The 27,391-nt window shown below is 43.7% G+C and overlaps 1 protein-coding gene across 2 annotated transcripts in view; it reads left to right on the forward strand.

Moving 5' to 3' along the window:
• Positions 1 to 8,510: 8,510 nt before the first annotated feature.
• Positions 8,511 to 27,391, forward strand: part of VIRMA (vir like m6A methyltransferase associated) — a 28,978-nt gene continuing 10,097 nt past the window's right edge. Inside the window, exons 1-15 of one of the 2 annotated variants that reach the window (XM_083517192.1) lie at positions 8,511 to 8,611; positions 11,696 to 11,811; positions 13,165 to 13,251; positions 13,536 to 13,584; positions 14,589 to 14,757; positions 15,045 to 15,167; positions 15,608 to 15,907; positions 17,337 to 18,486; positions 19,041 to 19,532; positions 20,754 to 20,908; positions 22,511 to 22,593; positions 23,619 to 23,712; positions 24,055 to 24,599; positions 25,085 to 25,320; positions 26,561 to 26,813. In XM_083517192.1, the coding sequence (XP_083373318.1) occupies positions 8,549 to 8,611; positions 11,696 to 11,811; positions 13,165 to 13,251; positions 13,536 to 13,584; positions 14,589 to 14,757; positions 15,045 to 15,167; positions 15,608 to 15,907; positions 17,337 to 18,486; positions 19,041 to 19,532; positions 20,754 to 20,908; positions 22,511 to 22,593; positions 23,619 to 23,712; positions 24,055 to 24,599; positions 25,085 to 25,320; positions 26,561 to 26,813 (3,915 nt within the window). In that variant the 5' untranslated portion in view covers positions 8,511 to 8,548. Of the gene's footprint in view, positions 8,612 to 11,695; positions 11,812 to 13,164; positions 13,252 to 13,535; positions 13,585 to 14,588; positions 14,758 to 15,044; positions 15,168 to 15,607; positions 15,908 to 17,336; positions 18,487 to 19,040; positions 19,533 to 20,738; positions 20,909 to 22,510; positions 22,594 to 23,618; positions 23,713 to 24,054; positions 24,600 to 25,084; positions 25,321 to 26,560; positions 26,814 to 27,391 lie in introns of both variants that reach the window. The other variant, XM_083517191.1, reaches the window with a different exon arrangement.

Consider the following 27,391-nt stretch of genomic DNA (forward strand, 5'->3'; position numbering starts at 1 on the left):
GTGTTGGTTTTATGTATTTTACAAAGCTGAGAGTGTGGTGTAGTGGGAAGAGTGTTGGGCTAGGACTAGAGGGGTTATTGGTTTGCTTTGCTTTATTGTGTGTTTCGCATTCTCGTTTTGTGTTTTCCTTTTGTGAACCGGCCTGGGATCTTCTGATGATAAATTTAAAAATATTATTAATAGGACCTGGGAAACAAAAGGGCATGAAGGTCACTGGGTCATCTTGGACCAGTCACTCTCAGCCTAACCGACCTCTCAGGGTTGTTCTGAAAATAAATTGGGGTGGAGAACTGTGCCGCCTTGAGGAACGGTGGGATATAAATGCAAGTAGTAGTAGTAGTAGTCATTAGCAAAACATTAATAACAGTAATCCATCACGGGCATTGTTCAAAGCATTTCACGTGCGTTACCTGGTTGTGATCCTTCCAACAACCCTGACAGGTAGGTCAGCGTTCTTCCCCGTATAGAGGATGAGAGTGTTTGAAGGCTTGGGGGGCGGCGGCCTTGTTTAGGACTCACCTGGTGAGCTCATGGCAGAAGTAACACTTGAACCAAGGACTTCCCTTTAACAAATGCACCAGCCACTAACTGTCTATGACTAGCCTACTAATAAAGGTTGTATTTGGCTGCAGTGCATTTGGAAAGGAGCCCAGTGAGGCTTACTTCCAAGTAAATAGGCACAAGGTTTCTTCTTGTTTGGGTGCCAAGGATAACGGAAGGACACGCACAACGGAACATACGGAGTGGTGTCAGAAAATGGAATCTGAAAGGATGGCAGAGATCGGCCAGACAGAGAAGAGGCGACCGCCCAGATTGGTGAGGATCCGAGAAACAATGTAGTCAATGTAGTCAACGTTAAAGGAGAACTGCCTCCAAATATATGAAGGGCTGTCGTGCAAAAAAGTTGGAGCAGAGGCTAGTTCCCTGTTGCTCCACAGCCGTTTTAAGGACGCAGGAAACTGCATTATACCGAGCCCAGTCCCGTTGACACTGACGGGCAGCATCTCAACAGGGGACGTTTTCCAGCCCTGCCCCGCGAGACTGGGAATTTGACCGGGGACCTTCTGCACACAAAGGATGTGATCTGCGTCCTCTGCGGCTATGGTCCCCCCCCCCCGCAACAACAAAAAGATATGTACGGATCTATCCGTTTAGACATAAATATTCCTCCTTCCCACGATTAGACCCATTGGTCTGACCAATCCAGGTTTCATCTTCATAGAATCGTAAAGTTGGAAGGGGACCCGAGAGTCATCTAGTCCAACCCCCTGCAATGCAGAAATCTCAGCTGGAGCATCCATGACAGATGGCTTATCCAACCTCTGCTTTAAAACCTCCCAAGGCAGAGAGTCTACAACCTCCCGAGGGAGACTGTTCCACTGTTGAACAGCTCTTACTGCCGGAAAGTGTTTTCCCTCCCGTATGTTCGGTCGGAATTTCCTTTCTTGAAACTTGAAGCCCTGGGTTCCAGTCCTACCCTCCTGAATAGGTTTGCAAATGGCTATCATCTCTCCTCTCAGCGCTCCTCGTAAGGCTTGGTTTTCATAACCTTGAAGGATATGATCTGTCCCCTCCCACCTGCTACTACTCCCCCCTCCTTTGAAAAAAAATATGGGGAGGGGAATATTGCATTGCAGGGGGTGGGCTAGATGACCCTCGGGTTTCCTTACAACTCTGGAATTCTCTGGTTCTTTTAACTCTGCCCTTGAGGTGCCCTGCGCTCCAGGTTATGGAAAGACCGGTTCGTCTCCGGGCATCAGCGGTGGGGAAAGGATCCATCCCTGGGTGCAGCGGGGAAACCAGCAGCTCCTTTCAGGATCATCTGGCCCGGTGCGCGCAAGATCTCTAGAATTTGGATCACGCGCTCCCTCGCTCGGTGGATGCTATAGCTCGCTGCCGCCCTAGGGTCAACCTGGGGTGCCTGGCTAGTGTTGGGCTGCAACTCCCACGCTCCCTAGGTAGCAATACCAGCGGCCAGGCTTGAAGGGAGTCGTCCAACAACAGCTGGGGACCCAAAAGGACTTCCTAGAAGCATGTATAGATTTTCAAGAAGCTGGAAATAGTTCCTCTGTGGCAGCTTTTGCAGCCCAAGAAAACGCCCACTGGGCCCGAAGCTGCGGAATAAACTATTGGAGATGAACAGCTGTCCGGTGGGTCGCGTTGGTTTCCTGCGGAGCGATTTGACAGGCTGCTAGCAGTTTGAAGAGTCCGCCATGGGTGCAGCTGCCTTCCCAAATCAAGTAAATAAATAAGAATACTTAACTAAAACTATAAATGATAGAAAGATTTTGACAGATGTTTTCCGAGTGCTTGAGGTCAAAAGAAAACAATTCAAAACAACTGTTGCCGAGACATTTCATTCCGAATCTGCTAGACAGAGAGGATGGTGACCATGGGGGTGAGAAACCGAATCGACTGGGACTGATGGACTGAGCAAATCTATAGCATACTTACCAGAAAGTAAGCCTCAATAAGCTGCACTCTTCACTAAGAGTGAGTCCCCTGTGACTGCTTTTCCAGGAACACGCGTGGAATCGGGAGGCAATTCTTTGCACATTTCCTAGAGGAAGGAAACTCCATTGATAGTAGCGGGACTGACTTCTGAGCAAGGAAGTGATTATTATTATTATTATTATTATTATTATTATTATTATTAATATTATTACAGTTAAATCCCTATTTCCTCCAAATATTGGCGTACAATATTCTCCTCTACTCCTCACATCAACTATTCCCAAGTCACACATTGACATTCATGGCTACCTGCAGATTTGAACCCTGGTCTCCAAGGTTCCAATTCTCCGACCCCACAACAAGAGCCTTATGTTCACACCATTGGGAGCTACTTCCGAATTAAGCGTGGTTTCTTATTTTTATAGAAGGATGGACAGTAACACCTTTCTCTGGGCGGCTTAATGAAGCAGAAAATGACAAAACATAAATTGAGAACACACAGTGCCCTAAAACAGATGGCTGGCGCAGTCTGTCATGTATGCTCCACTTGCGATTCCTGCATTGCAGGGGGTTGGACTAGATGACCCTTGGGGTCTCTTCCCTATTCTTTGCTTCTGTGAAAAACAACCCCAAATCCTGAGCACTTGCAGTGCAATCCTACCCAAAGGTTAAGTCCCTTTGAGTTTAACGGGGTTTGCTCCCAATAAAGTGGCCATAGGATTTCAGCCTTAGAATACCTACTATTGAACTGAATGCGGGTTTACAGTCCCATCCCATTGTGTGTGTTTGTTTGCTCAAAAGTCGCTTTGAGTCGCCGTGGCAAAAAAGCGACCAATAAATGTAATATTAATAATAGTTCCAGACGCTTATTCGGAAACAATGGAGAAGGGTCACATGCAGGGGGTTCCCCAGGTTCAATTCCCAACATCCCCAAGTAGATCTGGAGAAACCGTTTAGAAACCCTGTGAGTCTGGGCGCATCTCTAGATCGATCCATTGTTCTGACTCGGAATAAGGCAGCTTTTTTTGTTTCTAGGGAATGGCAAGGCGGAGACAAGTTAGACAACCAACTTGGCGTGGTAGGTCTCTTCCCACATGATGATGGCACAAGAGCATTAATTTTTTTTTGCGGAGTGCCTGAGATTTGTGCGCTACAGACTCACCAGCAGAGCGCAAAACAAAACCAGGAAAAGGCGAGGGCGGAGGAAGAGAGTATTTTGCGTGGGAATAGTCTTACCCCCCTGTGGCCTGTTTCAAGACAGGGTTGCTGGCTTATATATATTTCCTTTTCATGTTAATACGGAGCACATTGTCCCCCCTTTTTTTTGAAGGGGTGGTGGTGGTGCGTGCTTTGGCTACTGATTTCAGACAGATGCCATTTTCATAGAACCTCACAGTGTGCTCTTTATTTTGGAGCTCTTTGGTGGCTCTCCTACTTGCTTATGCGATTTCCAGAAGAAAGGAGCCGCGAGTCGCGACGACCCGCCTTCCATGCCCATCCCATCCCAATCCGATTTCACTTTTTAGCCTTTTTTCAGCTCCATCGTGCCGCCCTCCCGCTCTCTGCGGGAGAAGCAGCTGCTGCAAAGCCATGCGCGCAGTTCCGGGCGGGCAGCTGCCTGCAGGAAGCAGTGCCCGAGCAGGAGCTTTGTGGCGCCGCCGGACTGGGCGATCAGGTTTGGGAGGAGGGAGCCGCCGCGCTCGGAATTAACTTGCTCAGTGTTTCCAGGACTCCCCGCCCTCTTTTTCAGGGCAAATGATTTCGCACCGTAAGCAACAATCGGAGACACACACTAACACACGGAGGGAAAATATCGTCAGTCATTCCAGACTGGCAATTCTTGCCCGTCTGCACACAGCGGCTACGGGCGAACTGTCTCTGCACCGGCTGCCATTCATAAAAAAATTACCAACATCTCTTCTCAATGGAACATTTTGAGTCTGCGCACTGCACTGCAGCTCGCTCGCCTGCGAGATTGTTGCGCGTGGGAGGCTGCTTCGGATTTGAAGAGCTCCTTCTTAGCCTCTGGCCAGAGTCACCGTGCCAAAAGGGGGTGGCTGCGGGGAAGAGAGTCACAGAGCAATCTTATCTAACAGGTTTCCCTGTTGGGCCTCTGGGAGTTAGGGAGAATCCCGACGTAGCAATACTGTAGTTAGGGCATTTCTCTCCATTCTGATGTTATAGGACTCCCAACTCCCATCAGCCTCCGCCGACATGGCCAAGGTCAGGCATGACGGAGTACGGTTTTGGATCCATGTTTCTGCCCCCAAAAGCACAAGATATGTGATTTATACCGTTCAGTCCTCCGAGACTGATGTGGCCTGTGATTTAATGGTAGGTTTTTAGGGGTGGTGGTGGATGGTATGATAGTTTGTCAATAATAATAATAATAATAATAATAATGTGAATTCAAAAGGACACATTTTTAAAATCCTGGATCTGACTTTTACCAGATCTTCCACAAGTACAGGCTGGCTTATAAGCAGTATGGTTGTAAATAAATGTTTATCACATCATAGTTTGCCTGCGATGTGGCGCTCTTGTTATTGTCAACGTTCAATGGTTTGAGGATTATAGAATTACTTTCAGCAAGTCTACACACATTTAGAAGCCAGGGGCGCCGACTTATAAAAAATATTGGGGGGGCCCATACCGGGGTCCTGCCGCTGGTTCGCTCGGGTAGCCGGGAGAACGCAGTTCGAGGTGGCGGTGTTGGGGAGAGACCCTCGCTCAGGGCGCCACGAGACTTGGCGGCCGGCGGCCTATCTGGGGGGGTTTGGAGCGTATTTTGGCGGAGCGATTGGGGAGGAGGGGGCTTGTTGCCGGATTCTTCAGCTGAGCCGGAGATCCGCTGCTGGGGGTCCCTGGGCCGAGTTGTGAGCACGGCCTGCTGAAGGGAGATCCAGCCGATTGCGCGACGGGGACGGCCGGGGGTCTCTGGCTAGGGCGCGCGAAGTCCGAAGGGTGCGTGTGTGGAATTAAAAAGCAAAAACGAGATACGGGCAGGGCAGGCAAAGAGTTTTCTGCAAGAGGATGGAGGGCAGGTTGAAGAGAAAATCACTCAGGATGAGACAGTCAAATCAGCCATGATAAAATGGGCTCAGGATATTGGGTATAACATCATGTTTGAGGACTGGGAAAGGTTATGGACCACCGGAATGAAATTCACGGCATGTAATGCCTTGAAGGAAAATATTATGAAAATGATTTATAGGTGGTACATGACCCCAGTCAAGCTTGCAAAAATATATCACCTGTCTGATAATAAATGTTGGAAATGTAAGGAGGCTGAAGGGACATTCTTTCACCTCTGGTGGACTTGTCCAAAAGTGAAGGCCTTCTGGGAAATGATCTATAATGAGTTAAAAAAGGTATTTAAGTATACCTTTCCCAAGAAACCAGAGGCCTTCCTCTTGGGCATTGTTGGCCAGAAAGTGTTAAAGAAGGATAGAACTTCCTTTATGTATGCAACTACAGCAGCAAGAATACTTATCGCAAAATATTGGAAGACACAAGATTTGCCCACACTGGAAGAGTGGCAGACGCAATTGATGGACTACATGGAACTGGCTGAAATGACTGGCAGAATCCGAGATTTGGGAGAAGAAACAACGGAAGAGGACTGGAAAAAATTTAAGGACTATTTACAAAAACAATATAAGTTGTATGAATGTTAAAAATTTAAACGATTCGGAAACTATAGCTTCAGCAATTAGATTTGGGAAACAGGAAATTATATTTTAAGTAAGAAAGGGTCAAAATCTAAGGCAATACTATGTTTAATTTAAGATATAAGTAACTGATGAAAAGTATGTTAAATTTAGAGGTATAGTATTTGAAAAGTACAAAATAAGGTACGAAACAATGTAATAATTTGCTGATATCTTTATTATAAAGAATGCAGGGTAAGGGAGATGCGAGGAAGTCCAGTTAGTTATATAAAAAATGTGTTGAATGGTTGGTTTTCTTTTCTTGTTTTTCTTTTTCTTTTTTTCTTTTTCTTGTTCTTTTACTTTTTTCTTCAGTGTATGTTTCTAACTTTGTATTTTTAATAAAATATTTATTAAAAAAAAGAGAAAATCCTTTCGCTTTTCTGGGGCGCAGGGAAGTCTCAGAGCCGGAGTTGGGGAAGGGACCCCCTTTGCTCTGCCCTCTTCTCCCGTCTTAGATTCGCATGGGGGTCCCCGCCCGAGCTTGCCTGGCCACCGGGCCACACAAGGGCCGCGCTCTACGCGGCGCACCTTGCTAGCCGTGCAGCTGTCCTCCGCGGCTGTGGAGCGGCCCTGCGCCGGTGCCCAGCCCCTCTGGGCGCCCGCTGAGCTGCCAATGACAAGCGGGCGACGTTGCGGGCGGGGAAGGCGGCGCTTTCTTTCCCGATCCTTCATCCTCCCAGTCTTCCAGCCCTTTTTTGGGTTGGAAGCTCGTCTCGTTCGCCTTCTCCTTTCTTCACCCTGCGCGCAATTTTCCTCCCTCGTCTCCCCATTTCTCCTTCCTTCCTTCCTTCCTGACTGACTGACTGACGGGCTTGGGCTCAGGCTCGGGCTCCGGGTCGGGCTCGGGCAGCCACAGCGTCGGCGGTGTTGGCGATCGGCGGCGCGGGGGGATGGCCCTCCCGGGGGAGCCGGCGCTGCTCAATGGGGTTGCCAAGGAGACAGGCCGGCCGCCCCCCTCCCCCGGCCCGGCGCCCCCCGCCGCGCCGGTGCCCGTTATCGAGCTGGTGCGCGCCGGGCGCCCTATAAAAGCCGCGGACGCGCCAAGCGTCGACAGGCAGAGCCAGCGCGGCGGCGGCGCTCCGCTGGAGGGGCGCCCGAGATTATTGGGGGGGCTGAGCCCCCCCAAACGAATTTTTGAGGGGGCTCGGGCCCCCTCAAGCCCCATGGAGTCGGCGCCTATGTTAGAAGCACGTATCGCTGTTTACTCAGACACAAGTACAGTGGTACCCTACCTGTTATGAGAGGAAGAAATGTACAGTGGTACCTTGGGTTAAGTACTTAATTCGTTCCGGAGGTACGTACTTAACCTGAAACTGTTCTTAACCTGAAGCACCACTTTAGCTAATGGGGCCTCCTGCTGCTGCCGCGCCGCCGGAGCACAATTTCTGTTCTCATCCTGAAGCAAAGTTCTTAACCTGAAGCACTATTTCTGGGTTAGTGGAGTCTGTAACCTGAAGCGTATGTAACCTGAAGCGTATGTAACCTGAAGCGTATGTAACCCTATGGTACCACTGTATGCACAGGAGCGTAGTTGGATCCTATGCAGGTTCAGTTGAAGCAATTCTCACTGTTTAAAGGAGTTTACTCCCAGGAGCGGATTCTATGCAACTTCATTTTGAGACCCACCCCTGCAATTAAGTGGTATATACATTTTATGAAACAAATTTGTAGAGTAGAGCTGCTGAGCCTTTAATAATTGTGTGAAAGAGGGAATTTCAGCAGGTGTAGCAGCATAACAAGCCACACCTACTGAGATCCCCTCTAACACACAATTATTAAAGGTGCAGGAGTTTTGTTCCTCTTCACCCAACTTCCGCAGCTGGACGCCCTGTTTACTCGGAAGGCGCTCTCCCTGTACCAAATGCTTCTTACTCCCAAGTAAGGCTGCAGAGGTCTAAACCCCGATCCCACGTAGAAAGATGACTCTGAAACAACGCACTTGATTAATGGGGATTATTCCCAAGTAAGGGCACATTGCATAGCATTCAGTGGCGTAGCGTGGGTTGTCAGCACCCGGGGCAAGGCAAGTAATTTGCGCCCCCTAACCCGTGGATTTGCGCCCCCTAACCCTAACCCCCAGATGTTGCGCCCGGTGCGGCCGGCCCCCCCTGCACCCCCCACGCTACGCCACTGCATAGCATGCCTTAACCGCACCCCCCACAACTACGCTGCCTTTGCTTCTCCAACAATATATAGGCACATTGATCTGCTTTTAGCCAAGCGGCAAATTTAGGAGGAAAAGCAGCAGCTGAGAAGCATCTATTTTACGAACGGCTGAAAAGAAGCTTAGTGCGCATGCGCTCCCCACTCCGCCGCTTGCCGTTCCTCCTTGACTCCGGAAGTGCTTCTCGTGTCAGGCGAGGTGCTTCCGCCGAAGGAAAATGGCGGCGGACACAACAACGGAGCTTCTGTTTTTAGACACTTTCAAGCACCAGAGCACAGAGGTAACGGGGGAGGCGAGGGCCGTTTCCTTCTGCTTGACGGGCGCCCAAAGAGGACGGGCGTAGCGGAGTTTTAGTCTTTTTTGCTCCAGGGACGAGGGTTGATTTTATGCAGAGAGGTCGGACCCTCGGGGCGGGGCTAGAGCCCCTTTCCCCACAAAGGAAACTGGTGACAGCTCTGACCCGTTTCCTTCTTTAGTAGGTGCATCTGCGTCTTGTATAGAGGTTCACACGCATGTACAAGTGTAAACATATTTCTTTTTCATATTTTTTTTTTTGGGGGGGGGGGGAGGTTTCGACCATAGGAATGAGATGCCTTACCTTTAATAAAAATCAAAAGCCTGTCAATTGTCTAGGTGTTGTTTGATCTGAAATAACTGCTACTCTGTGGCAATTACTAACATAGATTATAACCCATGATAACACACTCTGAATATTGTTGAATTCCAAGTTATGCCAGCCCAACCGATGTAGCCAGTAGTGGGAGGAAATGGGAGTTGCAGTTTGGCAGCATCAGGAGGGCCATAGTTCCCTGCCCCTGGGATAGAAAAAGCCAGTTGAAGTGGGAGTAACAACAATAGTTTAAGTCAAAATAATCACAGGCTAATTGGAGATCTTAAGTATGTGAAGCCTTACTGACAATTTGTATTGCCCTATTTGTGACCCGGAAGCTGTACACTGGCTCCCTTGGCCAATAAAGCGAGATGAGTGCCACAACCCCAGAGTCGGTCACGACTGGACCTAATAGTCAGGGGTCCCTTTACCCTTTACCACTATTTGTATGTTATTATGTAGAGGAGATTATTGATGAGAGAGGTTAAAAACTCTTAATGTATAGAGCCATCAAAGTCCAGTACTACGTGCTTTCCAAGCAGCTGAATTATCTGCATGTTGCTGTAGCGGTGCTTCTGATGCCCCCGGTCTTGACATAGGAATCTGGCCCAGCACTCTTTTCTCCTGCACTAGTAGGTTGGGTAAAACAAATCTTTTGAGTCTCTTAAGTTGTGAGATAGTGTGAAAAGTAGAATGCATCTACTGTCTTTCTCTTTCTCTACTCTAATCTGCCAAAAGCACAAGTATGCAATGCAGTCTGTTATATGGCTTGGTGAGATATAGGGAGCAGGTAGAGTCCCTTCTATTCCCTGTGTGAGATATCATTTGTTTCTGTGAAAATGATAATACAGGTGAGGTGTACTGAGTTCTAGCAATATTGTCAAATTATTGTTTGTGCTGTTGCAGCTAACTACACAGACACTAGCATTAATTTGTCAAATTTGGTTGCCTGTGAACTGCTGGATACCATTTTCAAATATTTTCTCATACATATCCGGTACACATATGCATGCCTATTTTTTTGGAGAAAGGGGAGTCTATGCATGCCAAATGACCCATATGTTGGGTTAGGAACATTTATTTGGATTTCAGTACATTTCATCATGCAAGTATAACCAGATTTATGCTGCAGTTTGTATTAAACTTTGCCTCTTGACCTTCACAGACTAAGACACTTGCTTACTCAACAAATGTGGAGCATGTGAAGTTGCTACTTGTGCTTATAGTGAAATATTCATTAGATGGACTGTAGTGTTCTTAGACTTATGAAGATCAGATGGAGGATGCTTGTGAAAATGCTGACTGTTAAATGGGAGCTGAAGCCAAGCAACATCTGGCCTTGGGGAAGGCTGGGGGTATATATAGAGTATGCTTACATATAGTGGAGGCATTCCTTTTTACCCTCCAAGCTTGCTTGCCATGTTTCTTATCAGATTCATGTATCTATCAGATGTTGACAACACTTCAGTATATACTGACAGTTAGTTCAGTATATTATTTGTTCGTTACATTTGTATTATGCCTTCCCACCAAATAGTGCTCAAGGCACCTAAAATCAATAATATGCCATTTTTCGGGCAAGTAGGAAACAAGAAGGTTAGAGAGTCACTAGTAGGTTGTGTTTGACTTCATAGGCCACAAATGTATTAATTTAGAAAAAATATTCTGTGCTTCCCTTCAATAAAATTCCTCTGTATGGTGTACATTACAATAATAGAAGAGCAAAACAAACAAAAAACCAGCAGAAGTTGTAGACTTTTTTTATTCCATTCTTAAAATTACTTAGCTTTAAAAACATTAAAACAATTTGCTTAACAGCCAGCTGTATTTTTTAGGATGGCAGCCTAAGGAATTGGTGAAAGGCTTCCTCTGGTAGTGGTTACTTTTTAACTGCATCATCTGTAGCAAGATGTAACTTTATAAAGGCATGCTATGGCCATTAAATTTACATTAAAATACTGATAGGTGACTGAGTCATTGTGTGAAGCTTTAAATCTTCATGCTTTTCTTGTTCTTTTACTACCGTGTTTCACACTAATATCATGCAGCTTTCCTTTTGTTTTGGCCAAGTACTGTACTAGGTTTTCAGCATATACACCTTTTGTTTTGCTTTCTCCTCTTTCCTGTAGCACATTGTAAACTTTTTGTGTGTTCCTCAGTTCCCTGATGGATCATTGTCTATTCTTTCTGTTCATCCAATCATCCTCTTGGTTCATCTTCTCTTCCTGCACCTCAGTTACCTGATGTCAGAATATAGCTTTTTCTGTCTCTTTGAGAACATCGAACATTCATTTTTTAACAGCAATGTTTGACCACCCCTTCCTGTAGTAGTTGTGAATATTCCATGACATCACAGCAGCCCAGATAATGCCTTAGGCTGTGGTTGTGTGAAGTGAGTGAAAGATAGTTTAGAGACTTACTGTATATAAAAAGAATATTGCAATGCATCTCAGTATGGGATGCATTCCATTAAATTACTCATTAAAAAGGTAGGCAACTATTAATATAACAAAAGCAAAATTAATTTGTACTCTTCAAAAGCTGCTCTCAGTGGCTGAAGGTCACCTCTGAATTTTATTTTTTATGTCCTTGCCTGCTGCAAATGGTAAGCAGCCTAGTGTGGGTGGCACTTGTCAGGAAAAATGGGTGGATACAGCTGTCATATCATTGCAGGCCTTTTAGACAATTTCTGGGCGCTGTGCCATATATTTTAACCTTCATGAATTTTGTTCACTTTGTTTTTGTTTTTGATAGCAAAGTAGTAATGTAGATGTGGTTCGCTTTCCATGTGTGGTTTACATCAATGAAGTACGTGTCATCCCTCCAGGAGTAAGAGCTCATTCTAACTTACCTGAAAACAGAGCTTATGGGTAAGTGCAAGTTGATTAATTGAATTCTTTATTTAGAATATAGACATCCTGCTTTCTAGCACCTAGTGCCTCTCAAAGCAAATTAAACAAAGGCTTACAGAAGAGTCTCAAAGTCAAACTCAAATGTGGTACAGGAACAAAAATTACCTACATGGTGTACATATGGGGGCCGGAGTGTTCAGGCTCTCATTCTTGTTCTTCTGTGATCTCATACCAGGCAGTCGCTCCCTCAATGTCATCTGAAGCAAGGAGGTAGTTAGCAGCTACCTACCAGTGGTTATTTGAAGAGCATTTTAAATTTGGAAAGTATTTTGTTATGTTCTCCTTCCCAACAACCTTGTAGCTCCCATCATAGAGATGTGGAAGAAACTTGCCCTTGGCCACACAATGACGGAAAGAGTTGAACTTGGGTCTCCTAGATCCATCCAGCACTAGCCCCTGGAATCAGCCTTTTCCAAAGCTTAGGGCAATATGAGAACTCAGAGAGGGATCTAGATTGCGTCAAGACAGTGGCCATAGCCAGAATGCCAGGGTCACTTGACCCTGATGAACTGGTGAGTGGATTTGTGCAATCCTAATACAAGGCTAGCACAGACCTGGAAAGTTCATTTAGTTTGAAGTGAATTGGCAAACCATAGCTTGGAGACAGTTTTGGTTAGCTCCAGCCCTTATTTGCCCTATTGGGGTATTATGTCGAAGTAGGATTAGAACAAATCAGGAAAGGGAAGTAAGAAGTGTGCTCACCCACATCTTCCTCCTGGTGGCAGTTTCTGTCTGCCTTTCCCAAAAGTTACTTCCAAGGTTTGGGGAATCCCTTTAGAATGGTATTTAGCGTGGTGAAAGGGGATGTGGTTTTGCAGTGGGGGTTTATGGAAATCAGGGTCTTTATTGACCGCAAGCATTTACGATCATTTATCAAATCTGTGCAGTGTCAAATAGCACATGTGTGGTGGAGGTGCAGTCACAGATCTGCAGGCCTCTTACATAAGTGATGAGCTTGCCTAAAATTACAAATGTGATGGTTAAGATAGTGAAAAAAAATTAAATGTATAACAATGTATGATTTACCTTTGAATCCAACAATGCTAGCTTTATTAGATAATGGCCTGATGAGATGTCATGATAAACTGTAAGCTATTGGATTGAGAACGAGCTGTGTGCTTCCTCATTACCCTTCTCCACCTCCCCTTGAGTTGTGGCTTATTAATTTTATAGTCAAATACTATTAAAAAGCTCCCCACTTCTTTACTTCTTGCAGATTGTGGCTATATAATAATTGGTATTTTAAGGCTTGATTATCTTGTTTATTGTGGTTCTGTAAAATAATTTTCTACACTTTGGCTTTCTTCTCAGTGAAACATCTCCTCACACATTTCAGTTAGACCTGTTTTTCAACAATGTCAGCAAACCAAGTGCCCCTGTATTTGATAGGCTAGGAAGGTAAGCAGTTCTTTCATAATCTTGGTGCCATTGTAAGACTTAACCAGGGCTAAGTCAAGCCATGTAAGCCTGGCTACTAGTTTCCTTGTTTCTTGTTTATGAAGTAAGCTGTTGAAGTAAATGAAAATGTAGGCTTTGAGTTTCTCTATTCTACTACTAATTATAAAAATAGATAATTCTCATTCTCATTAGATATTGCTTGGAAAAAGTACCACTGTGAATCTGGTTGTAAAAGATGTTGGTGCAGTTTCTTTGACCTTTAACACATATTTCTGTTTTAACAGCCTGGAGTATGATGAGAACTCTTCAATAATTTTCAGACCTAATGCCAAGGTAATGATCACTTGTAAATTCTGAGATTGACCCTTCTAGTGACAACTCCTGTACAGAGAGAGGCTGGTAACCTCTACACTGGGCTGTGTTGGGATGTTCTTGGGGTACTTTCTTCTCAGAAAGTTTCATTAGTGCAAAACACAGTTGCTAGGTTTTTCACTAGGGCCAACTATAGAAAGCATTTCTCAACAGTTCTTAAACATGCATACCAGTGGCTAGTCTGTTTCCAAGAGCAGTTCAGAGTGCTGGTTGTTACCTATCTGAAGGACTGCCATCTACCTCATGAGCCTGCCTCAATCCTTTGATCTTCATCAGAGTCTCCTCATCAGAGTCCCACAATCATTTGAAATAAGGAGGTGATGAGCAGAGGAATTGCCTTCTCAGTCTAGGAGGATCACATTTCGAATGCCCTTCCCCAGAGGTGCTCACCTGGTTCCCACTCTTTATTAAAAACAAAGTGTCATCTAAGAAATGCTCTGGGGGAGACACGATTAGCTTTAGTCGATTGTGTGATGCAGTGCAGGCCATCTGAAGCCCATTAGAAACATTTGGTCTGAGTGGGCCAAGTGCACATGGTAGGGGGAACCAGCATTATACAGCCAGATGCTGTCTCATGTGTGTGTGTGTTAGAGAACCTGTGCACATAGGCCAGCCGTGGAGAACCTCTGGCTCACAAGCAGAAGGTGACCTTTAAGTCCTCTCTATCTGACCCATGGGACTCTCATCAAGTCACATCCCTCTGCCCAGCCCATGCCCCTCACATCACAGCTCACCTGTCTTTTTATATAAAAAAAGCTGAGGCTTTCAAAACTATTACAGGATTCTGTGCCTCATGTATTTGCAAAGTGCATTTATATCCTACTGTGACATGTAAGTGAAATCTAACAATGGCATAGCTGGAACTATATTTCATTGTAAAGATATACTGGTACTGAGCTTGTAGTGTAGGTGCAGCAAGTTAAAGGTTTATCTTTGTTTCTTTTATGTTCTCTCTCCTCCTTTAGGTCAACACTGACGGATTAGTTCTGAGAGGCTGGTACAACTGCTTGACGCTTGCAATATATGGCTCTGTTGACAGAGTAATAAGCCATGATAGGGACTCTCCCCCTCCGCCGCCTCCGCCACCACCCCCTCCTCAGCAACAAGCAGCTTTGAAAAGAACTCCGAAACCTGGTAAGCATTCCAAAACGAATCCAGCTAAAATTCTTTTTTTCTTTTAAAAGAAATGTAAATAGAAGTGACCCCCCCCCATAGAAGTTAAACCATCTCCGTCTAAAACGTTTGTATCTCATTACTTCTTTCAGCTGAGGTTTTTGTCTGTGATCTGTAAGTTAATGCATGCACCACTACAGTTTTTTACTGAGTGGTTCATTTTCAGCAACTTCCCAAGTGATGCCACAGGCTTCCCATGAATTTATTTATCTTTATTTATAAGCTCCTTTATATGCCTTTTTTTACAGCTGATGGAGAGAAAGAGGATCAGTTTAATGGCAGTCCTCCACGACCACAGCCTAGAGGCCCAAGAACTCCACCAGGCCCCCCTCCTCCTGATGATGATGAAGATGAGCCAATGCCCGTATCAGGTATTTTGGAACGTAACTTTCTTTCCATTTCTTTCTCACTTGTGTCCTCATGCATGCATAATTTAAGTGAGGAGAAAGTGTTGCTGTTTTTCTAGTAGTAGGCATATTTTCCAGCTGCAACTGAATTCACCACTGGGAAGTGGCAGTTGTGACAGGAGATATGATGCATCTATTAGGCTGCTCCATACGGGAGAATTGGCAAACATCTGTATTGGTCCATGGAGGCTAACCTTGCCTTAAAACTACAAAACCAAAGCAGCAGTTTATTAGCATCCTAGCTTGAAGATTTAAATTGCATGGAAAATACACAGGATTCTCTTAGCAGAACATTAAATTACACTATGGGTATTAGTTGTTTAGTTTTTGTTGTCTGCTTTCTCTTTCTTTTTGAAAATGGCAGTTGTTTAAATTAATTTTGCTGTGGATTCCAATCTTTCCAGTGGTTGGGGAGAAAGAGGACGATGTTGATCACAGAGAGGATTACTTTGAGCCCATTTCTCCTGATCGGACGTCCGTTCACCAGGAGGGTCCATATTCTGATGAAGCAGAAGTGGAAGAAGACCAGCCCGAAGAAGTGGATGATGAAGAGGGGGTGGATGTTGAGGAGGAGGAGGAAGATGAAGAGGATGACGATGGTCAGACAGTAGAGAGTATTCCAGAAGATGAAGAAGATGAAGAGGAGGAAGAGGAGGAGGAAGATGAAGAAGAAGAGGATGTTGAAGAAGAGGAGGAGGGTGAAGGTAGGCAAATACAGAAACTGCTGAGGACTGAGTTGCACGTGCATTTATGTTCTTTCATCACTTCATCACAGAACAGTTGATTTTCAACTGAATGTGTGAACTAATGAAAAATATTGAGTAGTGTTCAAGCTTTATCAATAACAGATCTGTTGAAATTAATGCACCTAATGTCATATTCATTAATTTCAGTTGGTTTACCCTGAGTAAAATCACCCATTGTTTGATTTGACTGTGGGGCGTGCAAACATTCTGTGTTACTTAACCTGTGTCAGTCAGTTCACACTAGTTTTTCTAGAAGCTAATAGTGATAAGTGGTATGTGTGTGTGATCTAATCCTGAGACAGTGGAATATGGGTAGTATTTTTTTGGGAAGCCAAGCACTTCAGAGGACACTAGGGAAGATATTTTGAAGGTTTTGTGGCATATAGGTTTTCTACCTTTTCTGTCAAAATATTATTTGTGCTATAACTGTAGTTGTGAGTCATTTTTTTTAATGTTTGTGGTCCTGTGTTGATGGGCATGGTCTGACATACAGTGACACGGGAGAGAACCTTCTCAGTGGTGGTGCCCTGATTATGGAACTCCCCCTCATTAGGAGAGATGACTGCCTCCTTTACTCATGAGTTTTAGACATCAATTTAAATACTTCTCCATATGAGGGAGGTGCAGAGGGTGGTTACCCAAGAGGAGAGTTTTTCAGTGGTGGGCCCCCTTTTTGAAATACTCTCCCTAGGGAAACTTTCCTGGTATCATCAGCTTTTGGGTGATAGATGCTTCTGTTTGCTAGACTTCAGTTAGTCTCTGTTGTGCTGCTCATCTTTTAGTGGGGTACAGTAGGGCTAGTCCTTGGATGAGCATTTTAAGAGTTTTGTATTGTACATTGTTTTTCAGTTTGACTTTTAATTGATTTAAATTATTCATATTTTATCTTAAGTTGCTTTAATACTTTTTTTGTTTAAAGGGACTAACAAATACTACAAATAATCTTTTCATACAGTCCTTTGAGTGAGGTCTGCAAGCTGGGTATGGTGGTTCGAATGTTGCTGCAGACTGGATTGAGTGGTTTCCTTGTATTTTAGTCTGGCTGTATTGTGGTATTCACCACTTCAAGATCCTACGAGATAGACGGTGGTTCTGAAATAAATAAAAACCAAGGTTAAGAATTCTCCTTGTGGAGATAATCTAATTATATGGTGCAATTATATATTTCTCCTGTTAGTTGATACCTTTTGGTCCTGTGTGTGAGTGTGTAGCTGATGGGTTGGCAAAGCATCCTGCAAATGTTTTAGCTGCTGGGTTTCCCATGTTTATGAGCAAAAGGGGAGAAGATGGTTTATTTTTCAAAGCTGTAATTAATGGATGGGTGTAATTTGTTGCTTATTTTGGTTCAATGAATTCAACAAGGTAATTCTAAAACTCTTCTTTTCAGGGGATGATGGTTATGAGCAGATTTCAAGTGATGAAGATGGAATTGCTGACTTGGAACGTGAGACGTTTAAGTACCCGAGCTTTGACATTGAGTACACTGCTGAGGATCTAGCCAGAGTGCCACCTGTGACCTATGATCCTTTTGATAGGGAACTTGGGCCTCTTCTGTACTTTAGCTGTCCCTACAAGACAACTTTCGAAACCGAAGTTGCTAAGATGAAAGATACAGATCCAGACAAGGAAAATTCAGGGGCAGTTGAGACCTCTACTAAATTGACCGAACTCCTAGAATTATATCAGGAGGAGAGGGGTGCAAAGTGGGTCACTGCTCTGGAAGAAATTCCAAGTTTAATAGTCAAAGGGCTAAGCTACTTGCAGTTAAAGGACCCGAATCAGGATTATATAAGCCAGTTGGTTGACTGGACAATGCAGTCATTAAACCTACAGGTAGCCCTGAGACAGCCGATCGCTTTGAATGTCCGTCAGCTTAAAGCTGGGACAAAACTTGTCTCCTCACTGGCAGAATGTGGAACTCGGGGGATAACGGGCCTGTTGCAAGCAGGAGTAATTAATTCTCTATTTGAACTGCTGTTTGCGGATCATGTCTCTTCTTCTCTTAAACTCAATGCTTTCAAAGCTTTGGATAGTGTTGTAAGCATGACTGAAGGAATGGAGGCATTTTTGAGGAGCGGCTCAGAGGTGCATGAAAAAAGTGGTTACCAGAGACTACTGGAGCTCATCCTGCTGGATCAGACAGTAAGGGTCGTCACTGCCTGCTCTGCAATTCTGCAGAAATGCCACTTCTACGAGGTTTTGTCCGAGGTCAAAAAGTTTGCTGACCAGTTAGCGGAATATCCTCCATCTCTTCCTAATCACACTGAGCCTGAGCAGGATACGGACACTGGACTCGAAAGGGGGAACCAGGAATATGAAAATGATGTGGACACTCCAATGGATATGGACAGTCTTTTGGAGTCCTCCAGTATGAGTGAAGGAGAAGTGGAGAAACTCATTAACCTTTTGGATGAGATCTTGCATTTGATGGAGACTGCCCCTCACACCATGATTCAGCCACCGGTGAAATCTTTCCCAACAACAGCACGTATTACAGGGCCACCAGAAAGGGATGACCCTTTCCCAGTGCTCTTTAGGTGAGTGGCCTTAATTTTTTTTATATGTTTCAAAGGGATACCTGTTTGTTTGCTTTCTGCCACTTGGTTGTTGACATGAGTACTTGTCATGCATGTAATGTGTGCTGCTTAATAAGGGTCTTTCAATGTTGGGAGATGTTCCAGCCTAGACTGTTGTCTCTTTTCCTCCTTTCCCACCCTGTGTCTTCTGTCATGCCATCTCATAACTAAACAGAACTCCTCCACTGTCTTCATCAAGTCTCTTCACTCTAATCCTTTAAGTCAGTGAGGTGGTGGAGAACAGTGTCAGACTTGGAACTGAGAAGATCTGGATTCAAATTCCTGCTCACATTGAAGAGTAGTGAGTGCTTGTGGGCACATCACAATTTCTCAGGTTCTATTGCAGTGTTCATTAATTCCACTGGGTCTGTTCTGAGTAAAACTTTATTGAATCCCACCCACAGTTGTGCACTTCTGCAGCTATTTCACATACCATTGCACTGAAAGTAAAAAATTCTGCCAATGTACTATATTTTGAAGTGGAATTGAGCATGCTGCTTCTTACATATTTCTAGGTACCTTCATAACCACAATTTCTTGGAATCTGTCACGTTGCTGTTATCCAATCCAATAACGAATGTGCACCCTGGGGTGCTGCAGTCCACCAGGGACATACTGAGATTTTTGGCACAGTCCCAGAAGGGCCTTCTTTTCTTCCTCTCTGAGTATGAAGCCACAAACCTGCTGGTTCGAGCCTTTTGCCATTTCTCTGACCCTGATCAAGAGGAAGGTCTCCAGACTGATGGGGCAAGCGATGAAGCCTTTCCCCCATGGCTTCTTCATTCAACACAGACACTACAGTGCATTTCAGAACTATTCTGCCATTTCCAGCGCTGCACAGCCACTGATGAAACTGACCATTCAGATCTCCTGGGAACGCTTCATAACCTTTACCTGATCACTTTTAACCCTGTGGGAAGAGCTGCTGTTGCCCATGTCTTCAGCCTTGAGAAGAATCTCCAGAGTCTTATTACTTTAATGGAGTTCTATTCCAAAGAAGCATTAGGGTAATTATCCTATTTTTTTAAACTTGCTTTAGGTTTTATGCGTTTAATTGGATGTTTGCAGGTTGATGTGGGTTTCACAAACTTTTAATTTGGGGTTGTTCCTTGTTATGGAACTTGGCTGCAGTACAGAATCCAACTTCTTGCCCTCCTCATTTTTCTCCTTTTACGAAGCCTTCCCTTTAAAGAAGTGAACCAGGCTTTCCTTGTTCTGGGGTGGTACATGCTCATTCCTCAGCATAGTCTGAGGATACGTATGGGCTGGCCCATGAGTTAGCAACCTCTTCATCCCAGTCAATGCCTGGTGATTTGGCTCTGATTGCTGCTGGGCGGACAGGAAATCCTTGAGATGTTTAAACAGATTTCTCACCCCCACTCTCCAATCCCTGCTTTTAAATGGGTGGGCTCAGTATAACTAGGTTTGAAAATATTAGCTCTGCAGCATATGAAGCTGTGCAACGTCCTCTGAAAAAAACAACACAAAACCCCCGTGGATGACATGAAAGAATAGCTAAAAGCAAAGCCAAACATTTTAAAACCAAGGAACAAGGGGAGCAGCGAGCACGTTGTGCTTCCTCCTCATCTTAATGTCCTGTAAGATTGATCTTTTGCATGTCCACCAGTGTGGAGATTTGCAGGTTATCTGCACAGATGTTCTATGTTGCATGTGACAGAAATGTGGTGGAACAGGAAGTGTAAGCTGCACGGCTGTTTTCTGATTCCTTCATGTTGTTATGAGAGCATTTCATGCTTGTCTGAAACTGGCTACACAGATCAAGAGCATAATTTAGATAAACATATCTTAGATGCTGGAGTTAAATTCACAATCGAAAGAGTGGGGTTTGCAGCTCAAAGTGGCATACACAACTTTAGCTTGTGCTAAGGAGGTGAATGTTTGCCTGTGGCATGGCTTGTATGCATTTGAAATCAGAGCCGTTCTTTATCCCTCCTGTAGGTTACTACTTGATTCTGATCAATATAATTGACTTTTCTGTTTTGAGTTCTGAAAAGATTATGAGAAACTAAGTGGAGAAACTAGGAGAAAAGGCTGAGTCAATCAATCACATGCCAATCATTTGCAAACTCCTACTTGTAGTATGAACTTTTTTATTCTCCATACAAAATAATCGTTTTGTAAATGAAAATCTGAATAGTATTCTGTAAGTATACGTGTAAGGATTCAAATGTGAAATGTGTCATAATTTTCAGAAAAATCTGTTTCAGCGATTCCAAGTCAAAGAAGTCAGTTGCCTATAATTATGCTTGCATCCTTATTCTGCTGGTGGTTCAGTCCTCCAGTGATGTCCAAATGCTTGAGCAGTATTCAGGACCCCTGTTGAAGCTTTGCAAAGCTGATGAAAATAACACCAAACTACAAGGTACAGTATGTGCTGTTAATGGGGCAGTTGCTGGAAGCAGTTTAGGAGAAATCTTTTTGGTGTCTGCTAAGGCTCTCCTGACCTTCTGGTTTTTGATAATGCGAGTAATGAGATTCCTTTGGTAAATACAGATTACCAGAAAGGCTCATTGAAAAACTGTGTAGCTTTTTTGCTAGTATCAAAGAGGCTTTGAAACACAGAAAGTTCTCTTGTTTGTGTAGCGTACTGTTCATTGGTGGGAGTCATTCAGTAACTGCAGAAAAATATTCAGTGTTTGAAATCTTCTAAGGAAGCAACCTAGGGTGCTCCTGTTCAAAGAACAAACTAAAAAAAGTCACTGGACACTGATGATAACCTGAGAGCTTCCATTGTAAGTGTGTTTCTCAAATTGGAGCTGTTGTTGTAATCTTGTCATGCCCACTTCAAGACAATGACTGATGAAAGGAGACCCCTTTGTGTGCAGGCTTTTACATTGCACGGTTTTACTATACATGGCTTTTTAAAGTCCCAAGCAGCCTTGGGTCAGAATATCTAGGGAACCCCACCGGCCCATGTTAGCCTGCCTGGGACCTTCATTCCACTTCAAGGGATCTCCTTCAGTCCTGCATCTGAAACAAGGCAAATAAGAGGTAGGAGAGAGAGCCTTTTTGGCTACAGTGCTGAAGATTTGTAAAGACCTCTCAATAGGTGTGCCTCACTCCTTCATGACCTGCTTTTAGCCTGGTGATAAAGGCAACATTACAAAAGTGTACCTTTATTAGAATCTTGATTTTTATCATGAATTGTGCTGTTTTAAAATGCTGTGCCGATTCTGTTTTTAAAGCTTTGTTTTGGTTTTCCTCCTGCCAGTACTTCCATTGAATTTTCAGTCTGTTTTTGTTTTTGAGAGACAAGATGGCCTTGGCTTGCATACAATAAAGACTAAGAAATTCAAGTTATTCTGAGCTGAGGAAAAAACTTTCATTTTAGAATATGCACACAGGATGCCTTTGTAGCTAAGATGGCGTTTAATATTGAATATTCAAGAGATCAAATGTTTGAATTATGCTGGGCAAAATTGCCTTTTGGGACAAATAGATTGTCATGGTTCAGATACTTTTTATGGCATCGAATCCAATATTAAAACATTTTCAAAATCATTGTAAGACTCATAAAGCTGCAACCACATACGTTGCAGTAAGTTGAATTGAAATCATAGGGATTTATTCCCACATAGGATAGCAGACCAAGTCATACTGATTTCCCCCCACTGCTGAATGGAAGTGAACCTTTTTGATTGTTTTATTGCAAATAAGCTAACTTTTGATAAAGACATCCCTGGACCTATAGAAATAGATCTTCAGCAGTGTTCTTGGTGCTTTCAGCTGAAGAAATTAACTGAAATGTGGTATAATAAAGAATAATTTCAGACCAAATCAAAATCAAAATTTGGCTCATATGTATGCATTGAGTCTTTATTCTTTGAATTAAAGCAGTTTTAATGTTGTATTAAAAGTTAACTTGATTTATATACAAAGGCCTGTAGCTCTAATGCTTGTCATATTTTTGGAATGCATCATTTTACATAATGCAACATTGTTCAAGTTGCCTTGTTTGTTTTAGAACTTGGCAAATGGCTGGAACCCTTGAAAACACTTCGGTTTGAAATTAATTGCATCCCAAATCTCATTGAATACATTAAGCAGGTTAGTAAAAACCATTCTCAATGCATGCATTTTCTTAAAAATCCACTCCTAGCTATTTCATTTGTTGATCTCTTGCAATTGTATATACAGGAGGCAAAATTCTGTGTTTTCACAGTTCTGATGGCATAGGGTTATCATAAAGTGTGCTTGGTACTCCTTTATCCAGAAATGTTTTGTTACAATTACATTCTATATTGGACCATTTTGCATGGTGTTTTTAGTACAATCCTCATAATAACATTTTTTTAAAAGTAGTCAACGTATTTCAAGAAGGAATTGTTGGTTCTCTGTTTCTAATAGTCCTTTTTGAAGATCAAAACTAGATGTGACCTTATTAATGGAACTGCTAATTCAATACAGCTTTTTAAAAGTAAATAGCAGCCATGGGGAGGGGGAAAGATCAAGTTATTAGCTGGCTTTTATTCACATTGGGATTTCCACTGGATTGGAACTACAGCTGTGGAAAGAGAGTATAGCTCCACTTCTCCATCATGGCTCCAATCAAGATTGCTTCCTTCCTGGTTGGTATTTACTTAAAACATCTGTGTAATTATCTAGTTTGGCTCTAAGGTGTTGTGTCTTTTGTAGTGACCTTCCATTAGAATTTTCAATCCTTGTGTTACTTTTACTTGGATGCCTCATATAGAAAGGGTGGGAAGAAGTTTTGTAGACCAGTGCCCCACTTCTGATGAACCCCTAAATACTGGCAAGTAGATTGGACCAAAGATGGACATTGGTCTGATGCAACAAGATGGTACTTAACATTCCTAAGCAAAAGAGTGCACAATTAGAATAACTTAGCCTAGATTAGTTATTCCTTAGCTATTAAAAAAAAAGTTCTGTGTTGAATAAGTCAATAAATTAAAGGGATTCTAGTAAAAAAAAACCTAATGGCCCTAGCACTCAAGTTTGAAGTCAGCCTACCGTTTGTTGCTCAGAAGCAAGATAAAGTTCTCTACTGCACCTATTTGTTGAATATTGATCTTTAATAACATGAGTCTTATTTTTCAAATTTTATTTTAAAGAATATTGATAGCTTGATGACCCAGGAAGGAGTCGGTCTTCCTACTGCACTTCGTGTCCTGTGCCATATTGCATGCCCTCCACCACCTGTTGAAGGTATAATACTTGCTTTTAACATGGTTCCATTTCCTTTATAAGAGTACATCAGATTTAATCACCACCTCCTATAGCCATATTGAAGTAAATTGTTTCTTTGGACCATTTTCTGTTGCTAACAGAGCATGTAGAATTTTTGGATGGGAAAGTTAAGAGTAAAATGTAAGGATTCTGTGCCCCTTGATAAATTTGGTGTCATGTAATGTATGTTCGTGGTCATGGACAGAAGTCTCATAAAAAGGAATCATTTCACGTGATCTATATTTTCCTAATGACTGAGATCAAGGCACAACATGGTTTTTCTCTTTCCTCCCCTCCTCCATTCCCCATTTCCTCCTAAAGGTCAGCAGAAGGACCTGAAATGGAACCTTGCAGTCATACAGATGTTCTCTTCTGAAGGAATGGACACTTTTATTCGTGTTCTGCAAAAGCTAAACAGCATCCTTATTCAGCCCTGGAGACTCCATGTCAACATGGGGACTACCCTCCACAGAGTCACTACGATTTCCATGGCCCGGTGCACCCTCACCCTCTTGAAGACCATGTTGACCGAACTGCTGCGTGGAGGGTCCTTTGAGTTCAAAGATATGCGTATTCCTTCTGCACTTATTTCTTTACACATGCTCCTGTGTTCTATTCCCCTCTCGGGACGTTTAGACAGCGATGAACAAAAAATCCAGAATGACATTGTCGACATTTTGTTGACTTTTACCCAGGGGGTTAATGAGAAGCTAACCATCTCAGAGGAAACTCTGGCCAATAACACTTGGTCGCTCATGCTAAAAGAGGTCCTCACTTCTGTTCTGAGAATTCCTGAAGGGTTTTTCTCTGGTCTTATACTGCTTTCTGAGTTGCTGCCTCTGCCGCTTCCCATGCAAACCACTCAGGTATGTAAAAACTATCAATTATTTGTAAAAGGCAGGAAAATTAAAAGACTGGTGAAGAGGATAAGTAGGTAATAATGGACTGAAAAAGAGTTGTGCAGTGGATCTATCCATTTGATGGATTGTATACCAACCTCCCTCAACCTGGTGACCTCCAGTGTCATTGGATTCCCATCAGCCCCAGCCAGCATAGTGAATGATCAGGGATGATGGGAATCGTAGTCCAGCCACATGTGGAGAGATGCAGGCTCCCCATCTCTCATTTAAAGGGCTGATAGAGGGGATTTGTTCTTTTGATGCTGGATGATGAGTGGGGATATTTCCTCCTTAGCTGGGAGGCAGTAACTCTATATATTGGAGCACATATATTGGCTACAAGGGTTTTCATGATTGCCTAAAGAGCACCAGGTAGTGTGCCTTGCATGTGGTGTTGGAGAAGAACTCTACGTTTTGGCACTCTCATAGAGTTAATTTTGCTTTTCTGACAGGTCATTGAACCGCATGACATATCGGTGGCTCTCAACACTAGGAAACTGTGGAGCATGCATCTTCACGTTCAAGCGAAATTGCTGCAAGAAATAGTACGGTCCTTCTCTGGCTCCACCTGCCTGCCTATTCAGCACATGCTGAGACGCATTTGTGTTCAGTTGTGTGACTTGGCTTCACCAACTGCTCTCCTTATTATGAGGACTGTTTTGGATCTGCTTGTAGAAGATTTGCAAAGGTACGATTTTATACTTTGTCCTAAGGGTCTTTAAGTAGCAGTGCTAACCTGGTGCCCTTCAGAAATTGTGGTCTATGACTCTCACCATAGCTGTGCCGATTAAGGATGATGGGAGTTTTGTTGAAGGCTTCTGTAGAACCTTTGCATGTTGAGGCTGGAAAATGGGCTATGCCTCTCCTATCTCATTTATGAATAGGCAGTGGCTGCCTCGGATTTAGGCCTTCTGTTTCTCTCCATGCATGGTGATGGGTCTTGAAGGATGGAGCTGTGTGATGGCTCCTTCAGCTGGGAAATCCTGAGGGCTGCAGTAAATTGCTGCATGTATGGCATGAATGTGACATGGAGAGGTAGGCATCATACAGCTGGTGATAAGAGATGCCTCCACACATGGAGAGGGCTGAAACATAGCATTTCTTTTCAATACAGTGGTACCTCGGGATGTGAATGGGATCCGTTTCGGAGCCCCATACGCATCCTGAACGCAACGTAAGCTGCGATGGGGCATCTGCGTGTGCGCAGGTCGCGTTTTGCTGCTTCCGCGCATGCACATGACGTCATTTTGAGCATCTGTGCATGCGTGAGTGGCAAAACCCAGAAGTAACGCACTCCATTACTTCCGGGTTGCCACAGAGCACAACTCGAACGCGCTCAACCCGAAGCACATTCAACCCAAGGTATGACTGTACTTTGTTAGGCTTACTGACTTGGGATACCAAAGTCAAAACTGTAGTGGTTATCTCATCTTTGCTGGCATCTAGATACACAGTTAATTAATGACCACAACTTGAAAACTATCAAATTACAGTGGTACCTCAGGTTAAGAACTTAATTAGTTCCAGAGGTCCGTTCTTAAACGGTTCTTAACCTGAGGCAGGCTTTCGCTAATGGGGCCTCCTGTTGCCACTGTGCCGCTGGCGATTTCCGTTCTTATCATGGGGCAAAGTTCTTAACCTGGAGCAACCACTTCCTGGTTAGCGGAGTTTGTAACCTGAAGCGTCTCTAACCTGAGGTACCACTGTAATGGTAATAAGCTCATTTGCAACAAATGCAGATAGATAGATAGATAGATAGATAGATAGATAGATAGATAGATAGATATTGTATTATACATATAAATACGCACACACACACACACGTATATGAATCTTTTAATGGAAATTTCAGATCTGAAGTTTGTTTTGTCATAAACATGCATGCAATATATTTGTCTTTTCTAATAAGAGCATTGCTGTCACTTCAGCAACCCAGAAGACAAAGAGAAGCAGTACACTGGCCAGACTACCCGCTTGCTTGCGTTACTCGATGCCCTGGCTTCACACAAAGCTTGTAAACTGGCTATTTTGCACTTGATTAATGGAACTTTGAAAGGGGATGAGAAGTATGCTGAAGTTTTCCCAGAGCTTTTGTCTTTAATGCGAGCTGCAGGGGACAACATTATTCACCAGCAGTGTGCTGAGTTCTTGGCTTCTATTTTGCAGTCTCTCTGCGATCAGGTATTTAAAAATGAAAATCTAAAGAACCCTTTAATTTCATTCTGTATTGAGTGTGCACATGTTGTCATGCATGTGGGCAGTGGGGGTGGGGCTGGCCTGGAAGGAGTGCAAGTCTCCCCTTAGCAAACAAGACAGGCTTGTCCAAGAAAATACGAAAAGGATGTCCCTACTCTCCATCTCCCCAGAACACCTAGCCAGCATGCCTTCAAGGAAGGAGAAAAATACACCGTATTTTTCGCTCTATAAGACGCACCAGACCACAAGACGCACCTAGTTTTTGGAGGAGGAAAACAAGAAAAAAAATATTCTGAATCTCAGAAGCCAGAACAGCAAGAGAGATCGTTGTGCAGTGAAAGCAGCAATCCCTCTTGCTGTTCTGGCTTCTGTGATAGCTGCGCAGCCTGCATTCGCTCCATAAGACGCACACACATTTCCCCTTACTTTTTAGGAGGGGAAAAAGTGAGTCTTATAGAGCAAAAAATACGGTACATAGAGGAAAACCAATGTAAGCTAAAAGGTGTGTGTATGTGTGTATAAACACTTCATTTGTTTCCCAGATATAAATCTCCGCTCATTTC

Source organism: Podarcis liolepis, assembly GCF_965112155.1.
Source record: "Podarcis liolepis genome assembly, chromosome: 8".
Lineage (NCBI taxonomy): Eukaryota > Metazoa > Chordata > Lepidosauria > Squamata > Lacertidae > Podarcis > Podarcis liolepis.